General features: G+C 40.6%; 1 protein-coding gene across 1 annotated transcript in view; it reads left to right on the top strand.

Moving 5' to 3' along the window:
• Nucleotides 1-1,113: 1,113 nt before the first annotated feature.
• ATOSA (atos homolog A) overlaps nucleotides 1,114-11,184 on the top strand; it is a 36,296-nt gene continuing 26,225 nt past the window's right edge. The window contains exon 1 of the mRNA XM_075208020.1: nucleotides 1,114-2,050. Coding sequence (XP_075064121.1) covers nucleotides 2,005-2,050 — 46 coding nt within the window. The 5' untranslated portion in view covers nucleotides 1,114-2,004. The remainder of the gene's footprint in view (nucleotides 2,051-11,184) is intronic.

The raw sequence follows: 11,184 nt of genomic DNA, 5'->3' as shown, positions 1-11,184 counted from the left end.
ATACACAAACTCCTTCTAGCAGCATGCTGCGCACAATACTATAGGTTGCACATGGATGTACTGGATACACCCCTGGGAAACACTAGATACCATCATGGATGGAACTAGACACATCCCATTGGCGCAACAACGAAACATTACCTGCACAGTCTTCCTGAAACTATTTTTCAAACGTTGGCAAGTATGCAAAGAGGTTAATACTGGGCAAAGGAATCTGTACCCTCAAGGTAAGGATTTCCAGGGAACATGCCTGTAAATGAGAGATAGTTAGCAACTATTTACAAATAATAAATTGTCCAAAATCTGCAACTCCTTCAAAAAGAAGCAGTACAGTGTGCCCCATACACCAAGATAAAATTCAAGGTAAATTTATCAAGCTGCAGGTTTGAAAAAGTGGAGATGTCGCCTATAGCAGCCAATTATATTCTAGTTATTTATTTAGTACAGTCTACAAAATGACATCTAGAATCTGATATGGGTAGTTATAGGCAACATCTCCACTTTTTCAAACCTGCAGCTTGATAAATTTACCCCCAAGGCTTTTATCTCACTCATTATGAGTAATCAGGCACTACAGGATCTCAGGAAAAAACACATTTGAATACAAATGAATACAGTATATTTGCATATGAATTAAGCACTCTACAGCTACTTAAAGTCATGGGATGGCTGCAGTTCCCTTAATGAGGCTGTTTACACCCAGTGCCCAGAGCCAGGTTCCTTATGAAAAGAGTATATGCACCCCTCCCCCTAAGGTAGCCCATTGTGGGCCAGCTTAGGCGGGTCACTGGGCTACCTGAATCTCAGTTTAAATAACCTAATAGTCTTCCGAGGGTTACATTTGCCAGACAGCCCCTACCCCCTTGCTGTTATACACAGACTCCCTTTCATTGCGTTGCATCCAGCAGTAACGTCTTCAGCTAATACAGGAGTAGGGCCAGAGTGACCCTCATCACCCGCATCTACCATATTAACCCTTGCAGGAGAGCAGCTCGGCACCGACACCTGAAGGTTCTCACGGCCCCGTTACTACGGCAACAGGATCTCGGCTGCGTCTCAAGTGCCAGAGGAAGTGACGACGGGGGATTGGCTGTTGTTGGGACACGTGACCCGTCGGGCCGCAGTATAGACAGTGTTGTGACAGTGAAGAGGGAGGTGGGGGTCACCCGGGTGACAGCAGTGAGGTAGCCGTGCAGCGCTCCGTACTGGGGCCGGGACAGACCTTTAGCCATTAACGCCTTACCACGTTGATGAGTGCAGCCTCCCGAATACTCCCCAACTTCTCATGTCCCAGCGGGGCTCTGATGGTTCGGGCGGTCGTCGTGCGCAGTGAGGCCAGGGGGAGAGGAGGACAGAAGGGGACCCCACGGTACCGAGGAGGGGAGATGGTGCAACGGATCGAGCCCTGGGAAGGCGTGTGGCAGAGCCTCGGTTACATGTAGCGGGAGGGGGTATGACGAGGAGAGGGAGGATGGCAGTGGGATTAGCGCTGGTGGGGGACGCACGGTCAGTCAGTTAGGTGTTAATCAGACGGGAGACAGCGGGTCACTAGATCGGAGGGCACATCCAGCCTCCAGCCACCCTATTGATCTCCGCGGCGGCTGCGACCTTGCTGATCGCATATTGATTAACTGGAGTGACAATGTGTCAGCTGTGACCTGGCGGGGGGAGGGGAGGAGGCAGCAATCAGCTGTGTGCATGGCACTGACCAGACGTGGCTGTGTGACCCTATCTGGGTGACTCACCCGCTCATCACACAGCCCGCGGGCTTCCCTCCTTGTCTCCTGTGTGTGATGATGGTGAGAGCTGCCCGCAGTTTATAAATAGCCTGCCAGGAGAGGGCAGATTGTGCGGGGATTGTTCCATTACCCCGGGCAGCCAGGTGTCTGTATGTGGAGAGCTGCTAGCTGGGGGCCGATGTGCAGGCAGGACACTTGTTTTCCCTTGCTCGGTGTGTGGGGGTATTCATAACACAGTCGTCTCCCAGTGAGGACACAGCCGCTCATGAGATCTTCCTGTGAGACCGACGACAGGATGAAGCCTGACAGAGGTAACAGGATTTGTGGAAATAATATAAATCTAATAATATAAAGGTGATGTCTAGAAGTACCCCCCCCCCCCCCATACCAGCAACACAGGATCTCCCCACCTATATGTACAGCACAGAAGCCCCCCACCTATATTTGCAGCACAGAACCCCCCCCCATAGCTACAGCACAGAAGCCCCCCACCTATATTTACAGCACAGAAGCCCCCCATAGCTACAGCACAGAAGCCCCCCATCTATATTTACAGCACAGAAGCCCCCCATAGCTACAGCACAGAAGCCCCCCATCTATATTTACAGCACAGAAGCCCCCCATAGCTACAGCACAGAAGCCCCCCACCTATATTTACAGCACAGAAGCCCCCTATAGCTACAGCACAGAAGCCCCCCACCTATATGTACAGCACAGAAGCCCCCCCATAGCTACAGCACAGAAACCCCCCACCTATATTTACAGCACAGAAGCCCCCCATAGCTACAGCACAGAAGCCCCCCACCCCCATGTCTCGTCAGCCTGTGTCTGGTATGTAGTAGTTGGGATTCAAATCGTTCACGTGAATCAGTTTCTGTGTTTGTTTCTTAATATGTTGTCATTCAGCTGGGCAGCAAAATATTAATAGTAAACGTATAAACCTGCCCTATGGAGACGTAGCTCCATGGTATCCGCGAGTGGGTGATGGGCATACATCATCCTGTACGTATTGTCTAGGTAGTCTTTCTCTTTTTTTTTTTTTTTTTTGTTGTATTGGTGAGATGTCTGTTCTGCCGTCTGGAAATCAGATCTGGTATTTCTGATACTGCTTCCATGTATCTACAGTCATTCTAACCAACCATAACATGATTGGGTGAATCGTGTTTCTTTTGTGTCTTTATTTTCATTGACACTGGTTCCCTAGACACCTGCAATAATGTCTGCTGATTTATTAGAAAAAGGTAGATATGTGTTTTCAGGTGCTCAGGGGTGAAAAGAGATTATCTTCCTTTCCTTGAACAGGATTAAACTCCTGCTGTGAGGTCAAATGTATTTGGAATTATAACATTTGAATCCCAAATATGTAGAAATTTCAATCATAGAGCATGTTAATTGTTGCATATTATTTACATTGCAATGTACAGTTCTAGTAGCATATCTGTTACATTAGACTTGCTGGGTTCTTAATAATTTCCGGGAGGGGGGGCTTTACAAATGTTTAAAGCTGTCTTGCCTGAAATATTTATTTTACCATTTCAATGCAGTATTGTTTAACAAAGCACTATGTAGCCATCTTAATTGTCTTTGTCTTGTAAATTATGTGCCTTGTAGTTATTTGTCTGCTCTCTGTACTTAAACCAAATGTATTTAGGTCATGCGTTAATCAACACTAGGATTTGAAATGTGACTCCATTTTTTTGTTTGTTGTTTTTCTTTGTTTGTTTGTTCAAAGACATTTTGAATTAAATATTTTTATTTGCTTATATAAATTTAGAATTAAAGACTGTTTTGAATTCTTTTGGTGAGGCCTTAAGTACATTGTTGCTAGAAGCCTTATACTGCTAAGTGAGTTGTATTTGTCTATTTTTCTTGTGTATGAGAACAAAGCTGTCCAAATTTACAGCTAGATTGTTGTGGATTAGTCCGACTTTAATTTTGGGGACACACTGTAATGATTAGTTTTGTTAATTCTCCCTGTGGCTGCTGTGTCAGATGAGCTCCAGGTTCTACAGAACAGTAAAGCTTTTCTTCATAGGGTGTCTGGTTACTTCAGATTGAGACTGCATGCAACTAAGAGTTAAGCAAATGAATAGCTGAGCTGGCAGGTTGTGTAGTATTCTGAGGAGCAGCTGATCTGTACAAAAGCAAGTTTGTCTTGAGTGTCGACTGTAGATCACATTACAGGAGTTAAAAGTTGTGTATCAACACAATCTCATGATCCATAAATAACCCAGCTGCTTAGATCTACATTGGAGTGTCTTGTGTGACAATAGAAAATAAAATGGTCTTTATATAGCCATAAAAACAAATGACCTCCACAGAGTTTGGTTAAGTCTCTATTTGTCAGCAGAGTCACTGAAACAACAATAAGGCTTGCACAATAGGTCCTGTGGTGTGTGTTTTTTTTTTTCCTTCACCAGTGTGAGAAATTAAATTGTTTGTTTTTAAGTCTTGTTCTAGTTGTTTAGCAGATTTACCTGTGCAAATGTTTCATGTCCCACATTTTCACCATTCACAACCAGATCTTTAAGGAACAATTTACTTTTATTTATTTTCATTCCATTACATTTATTGCATTATAAGCCATTGAATATCTGTTGCATGTCACCATATAATTTATTGCGTATCTGATATTTAAATGGATTAGTGTTTAGTTGTGGTTAACATTGTTGTACATGTAGTTTATTTTTAGTAGGCTGTGATGCCTAACAAAAACAAGGTAAGTTGTATATTGTATGTCTGACTTTGAATGCAGCTTTTTTTCTGGTATGGTGGTGAAACCGCCTAGCGTTTCCTCTAGACTTATTTAGAGTAGCTTATAAATAGTGTAGGTCTATAAATATTCATGGTAATATGACCAGAACATGTAAACTTCTTGACCTAATAATTATGGCCTATTTCAGGCAGTGGTCGGAGAGTGTTTTGTTATTTCAGTCTGGCCTACCTCTTCTTGGTAGTAATACAAACCTAAGTTTGCTCCCTATTGATATGACCAGGAGTCGGAGTGGAGCTTTTTGAAAGCGAAAATGTGTTTGTAATTTATTCCAAGATTTCATATGAAACCTTCTGAAAAGCTGTCTCTTAAATCTTTATCTCTGTAGAGCAGGGGTGTACACCTTTTGTTTTGTTTTTGTTTTTTTCGTGTCTTGTTTTGTTTGTTATCCTAGGGCAGGGGTAGGCTCTCCAGGTGTTTGTGAAACTACAAATGCCAGCATGCCTTGCCACCTATTTGCTGGTTATCTACTGGCAAAGCATGCTGGGACTTGTAGTTTCACAACACCTGGAGAGCCGCAGGTTGCCTACCCCTGTCCTAGGGGCACATTGGAACATAGTATTCCTTTTGAAGGGGCTGCAATGAAATGTAACTTAATTTGCTTAAACATGTAACATACTTGGCAGAGCCAATTTGCAGTGAGACCACTCCACTCGACATTGTTAGAAAGTCCCCATGGGGACAGAGATGTGTATCTGCACTGCCACAAAGCAGCATTGTGTCACTAGAGGGGGAGTGGCCATCCTACATGGTGGGTGTGGTTATATCAGTAGTGAGTCATGCCCCTCCCCTGTAACACATTTTGCCTTCCTCACCTCTGTAATAACACACATTTGTCTCCCCCCTTCCTCTGTAGCAACACATTCCCCTGCATATTACTTACCTGCCCCTCAGGCAGCAGGACTTAATGTTTCACTTGTGAGAATAGGCTTCATAATAACACAGTCTGGCACTGAGTCAGAGTAAAGCTCTGTAATTCTGATTCCTGACAGATCTTGCAGCCACAGTGGGACCCGGTACAATGCAGATACGAGTAGTAATTTTGTATAGAACCTCTCTGCATATACCTGTCTCTCTGGCTGAGAGTTGGCCTTTCTGGCTGCATGTTGCGCACCACTGCTTTAAAAGTTGATATTAGAGGAAAACTTACCTTCAACCGCAACAATTCCAGCGGTCACTCATTCACATTGCAGGTCACCTGCTAGTTCCAAAATAGATGCAGATCTCTTTTAATGACTATTGGATGCATAGGGATAGAATCATTTACTTTTTTTTTGCTTTTTAAAGCTAATCTCTGAAATAACACAAACACTTTAATACTCATTATTTAACTTTGAGGCCACCATACTTCCTCTAATCAGAGGTCTTGTGTTTTTTTATAAAGCACAATAGCAACAGACATTAGAATTTTTTTTTTCCTTTTATGTAATAACTTTCCACAGTTCTGTACAAAACCAAAAATGGAGAGAAATTAAACATATAATAGAAACATACTTACAAAAAGAAGATAAGAGGGTTCTTGCCACAGCCTCTAATCTAAACATCTAGTCCTTGTTCTATAGTGAGTCATATGTACAGCAGTACCTTTTGAATGAGGCATATTACTTATATCAGTATTCAATTTAATATAAATTGTTCTAAAACCAGTACAATTATATTACATACTCATTCTAATAGATATTTATAATTTTACTGTTTTTAGTGGGTGGTGTTTGTTTCAGGCAGGCATTTTGATAACTGGGAAATCTTGGATGCATTGACCGACTATTTTACCTTTAAATTTCTGCAGGCAACTCTATTTCCATTATGGATAAAGCTATCTGCACCACATAAAATTAGCATTAAAGAGTGTAAGTCTGAATGACCCTTAAGATTAAAATCACCCGCACACAATAACCTATCCAATTTGGGCAAAATCTGATTTGATCAGCAAAGCTCCAGAAAAAGATTTGTACAATTTGCTCAGTGACCTGGTTAGTTGGCATCTGTGCCAAACGTTCAGATTGCAATGTGTGTGGGCAGCTTACAGAAGAACTCAACCACAATTTTTTTTATATCTGCAAGAAACCACCCTTCCTGATGTAGCAAAACTGTGAGATTCATGGGACCCCCATGGTTTGGAGAAACGGTTCATAGCTAATATCTGTAGTTTCATGATGCTTTGCCAGGGTTTTCACTGCATCAATAATCGAGGATCTATTTGACATTGCATCACAGACAAATGGATGAGCTGCAGGGACCCTAGGCATAAGAATATCGTGGTTTTACTAGCTGGAGGATGGGGTTCTTTATTGAAATTTCACTTTTTAAATAGAGATCTTTTTAAAGGGATGTCCAGTTAAGCTAAATACTTTCATTTTTTTTTTATTATTCTTTATTTGTAGCTCTTTAGTTTGCTGATTGCTTGTGTGATTAATGCCACATCCAGGACACACTAGCTGCACAAAATACTTCCTCCCCCTACTTGGAGGTAATTCTAAACTTGTTTTTGTTTGTTTTCTATCACCCTGCATATTTAACATGCATCTGCTGAAAATAACACAGGCCTCCTGTTTTGATCTTCAAGGATTTTCAATAATAAGTGTATACAGGATTAGGTGGTGAACGTTAGTAGATGCAGCGTTCCTCTAACTAAGGACACATTGCTTGAAATGCTTTTTAAACTTCTATATAAAAGGTTCCTGACTTGACTTTGCAAGCAAAGTGTGTAACAGCTTCATGTAAATTTGTTCACTGTCCTGCTTCTAGATTACCAAAGTTCTGTCTGTGCCAATAGATAATTTGTTTCTTTGTGACGTCAATAGCTGAAATGTACAGCAGCAGCCAGTAGGTCACTGATTTTGACCGATGTTACAATTTGATTTTGTGCTTAGCAGGATCTGTACAGAAAGATAGCAACATTTAAGCACATTGTGTGTAATTGACAAGGTCAGCATTTGCATCAGGGCCATTTTTAAGAAAGCGGCAGAAGGGGCATAGGCCCTCGGCCCACCAGGAGATGGGGGGCCACCATTGCCGTTTGGATTGGTGAGGCCTCTCGCCTCCTGGCCTTCTAAGACAAGAGACCCCTTGTTTTAAAGAGTTAGCACTTACAATGAGTCTTAGCATATTAACCTCAGTGTTAGGATTTCAGTCTTAATCCCAAACTCTTACTTTGCTTTAACATGAACCAGATCATAAATCTGACGCTGCTGAACTGGAAGATTTGAGAACCAGCATTAGCCCAAACCAAGTTTTCTAAAAAAAAACAAACAAAAAACTTCTACTTTTAGGATACAGTTGCTAATTCTGAATAATGTTTTGCAAAAGGCATATTTATAAGCCTTTTGCTTCCCCGCACTATGCTAAAAATGTCAGTAAAACCTTTAAAGACATCTGACACTATAAATTTAGAAAAGCACCTTTCCTTTATTCATTTATTGGGTTCATTCAGATGTTTTGGATAACTGATGAAGCGGCCCAGCTAAAGGATACCTCCTCCTTTTATTTGATTGATCTTTAATAAACTCTGCTCCCACATATAGCAGATTGGGGCCCCTCCTATTACCTGACTGCTCTTAATCTTGCTCGCTGTAGGGGAAATGAGCGTACTGCAAAGCTGTCTATAGTACTGTACTATAGCTCTATCGACAGACACAGCTGTTGGCTTCAGTAATGGGTGTGGCTCTATACAGTTCCCCACCCCATTTGCTGTATGTTGTCAGCAGATTTGTTTAAAGCACTATCAAGTAAGGGTGGGTTTACCCTTTTAATGCTGCAACATATTAACATATTTATGCATATTACTCAGTGCAAGCTCCATTATCGGGAGTTATTTGGAAATTGGGTTTTCCATAAATTCCCCAAGAATGTTAAACTGGTGTTTACAGCATCATATGTTAGTATATTTTGTTAGTAATAATAGAATATTGAGGGTATTGGTTTGCTTTTCATTTTGTTACACCAACCAACTTGTGATTTTGGCCCTTCCCACTTATACTTCATACAATAAGAAAATAACTTCCATTTTACCCTACACATTTGACTTGCCACTTGAATGTCATTAAGTTGTGTTTGCATTTACATAGATCGGTAATGTAAGCTGCAACCAGATTAATGCTGCGTATGAATCGTTCAATAACTGAAACAAATAAGAAAGGAAATTAAACCTGAATCACAATTCTAAAGATGAACAAATAATCGTGTACTCTGGTTAGATATATTAAATTAGAAATCCTAGCAAAAGGCAAAACATAATGCTGGATCTAAATCCATCTTATGGCTTGACCAAACAATGGACAATGGCCTTTACAAGGCTTTTGTAATGCTAACATAAGGGAAGGAAATTATATGCTTGACCTGACCAGCGTGAATATCTTTCCAAAAATCATGGGTTCATTTTTGGACATGTTGGTATGTCGGGTTGGAAAATGACTATTGGCCGAAGCCTGACCTTTTTCAATTAGGCGACCAGTGTTATAAAATAACACCTATTTCTGTAAATGTGTAACAGTAATGGAAGACTTCTGGGATGATGATCATAATGGCCCGTAGGCTAAGAGCATGTACATACTGGTTGCTGCAGCTTTAATGTTATGTAGAGTGACACTAACTGCTATAAAATAATTATTTGTAATGAATATTGAAGGGATTTACAGTTACCAAGCAATGCATGTAAATATATTATTTAAGAAAGTCTTATGCACTGTGGTCTTTCACTTTATAAATTACCTTTTACTGTTTGCTTAAATATATATATATATATATATATATATATATATATATATTTTTTTTTATCTGCTTCTGTGCTATAACAGCAGAAACTCTTATTCGTTCCTTCGAATCTTAAAGGGAAACAAAATCCAGAGTTCACAGGAGGAGAAATACAAACACCACACTGACTGCCTAAGCAGCCGGAAACCATAGAAGACTCTTTATAGCCAAGGAGGGTTTAAGGATAAGTCCTGGCCAATCATATTGCAGATTCTGTTGCTATGCACATTCTTTTCTTTACCTCCTTTGTGAAAGGCAAATGCCTTAGAGCAGCACTTGCTGAAAATGTTCCCCAAGCTGCATCTGGATCTTTCAGATAATGCTTCAATAGCCAGTTACAGCAGGACACTTGTTCTTCCACAGTGTTGTGTACTATGGAAACTAAGGGCTGCATAACAAAGGTGTGTAATAAATAGACACTAGGAAAGAGAGGTGATCTCTTCTTTGTCTGATTGACTTTCTTAACTCTTTATGTACTAGAGGGTTAAATATGTGTTCTAGCTCTTTATAGGAGTTTGGAAATCAATGTATCTTGTGACTTTCGTGTGTGCTTTGAAAATGACTGACTGGTTTCTGTTACAATTCTGATTCACCCCATTCTTTGGATTTAATACAATTCTATTTCATATTTCTGTTGGTGTACAGTAAGCAAACAATGTAATATCGTGCAGTTTACCATCACTGACCTAGTACACCACATTTATGGCTTGATCCTATTAATTCATCTTCCATAAAGGCCATTGAGATCCAGGGGCAGCAAAATGCTTTAGGCTGCCAGATATGTCTAGTAGTTGGACAACTAAATCTGCAATAAAGCACATTTTCTGTGTACTGTATAGGAAGTGTACATCACTTGACGTTTATTATTTTTTTTATGTAGCACCAATGTATTCCACAGCACTGAACAGACTAATGATTGTAACATGACCACATTGAAACGCTATGGGCTAGATTTACTAAGCTGCGAGTTTGAAAAAGTGGGGATGTTGCCTATAGCAACCAATCAGATTCTAGCATTCATTTATTTAATACCTTCTACAAAATGACAGCTAGAATCTGATTGGTTGCTATAGGCAACATCCCCACTTTTTCCAACCCGCAGCTTAGTAAATCTAGCCCTATGTGTTGAATGTCTGCACCAGGAGCTTACAGACTAAAGTGATGCTACAAGTAGAATTTCCAGTCGCTTGTCATTGACCTGTGCATTGATCTTTAAAGGTGAAATACATAGCACTTACTTTACACACACACTTATATAGAATTTTATATGGTAAATTACACAGTAGTTCTGTTTTCTGCATGTTTCTAAATATTAAGATTATTGCTTGAAAATACTGTTCAGTCTTTTTTTTTTTTTTTTTTTTTTTTTTTATATTTCTCTCTTCTGTTCACTCTTAAAAATGCACAAAACTAAAAGTTTTGGTCTTGGAAGGTAAGTTCAAAAGGTTAGTGTAGAAAAATGTAAACTGTAGTTTGCCAGGGTCTCCCGATGGCAGTGTGGCATCGTTACAGCCCTCTTACTGCATGGACTGTTTTAAGCAGGCTGAGAACATGTAGATGCCCCTTTTCATTCACATAGATATATATCGCTTATGAAGTGCAAAATGTTGTTTCTGCAGTGCAAAAGCACCTCTGGGTTCTCATAAGACCGAGCAAGATGGCAGAGTTTGTGAGGTGGATGAAGATTGGTACAGACAGAAGGAAAGCTGGTTGGCGTGAAGGCATACTTGGTAAATTAGAGATTAGATACACCAATGCACTTTATATTATTAAGCAGTGCATAAACAAGCTTCCTTCTTGCATAGGGAGATACAGGTGAAGAGGGCGCACTCTTTGGGGACGTTCCTTGCCACATGGAGGCCGCAAAAGGGACTTGGAATTTGGGTCTCAGGCTATACTTTCACTGGGACCTGTTTTGTA

This window comes from Mixophyes fleayi, chromosome 4 (genome assembly GCF_038048845.1).
Source record: "Mixophyes fleayi isolate aMixFle1 chromosome 4, aMixFle1.hap1, whole genome shotgun sequence".
NCBI classification, from domain to species: Eukaryota; Metazoa; Chordata; class Amphibia; order Anura; family Limnodynastidae; genus Mixophyes; species Mixophyes fleayi.
Note: the sequence above shows the minus strand (reverse complement) of the source record. Positions and strands in the feature narration are given on the sequence as shown.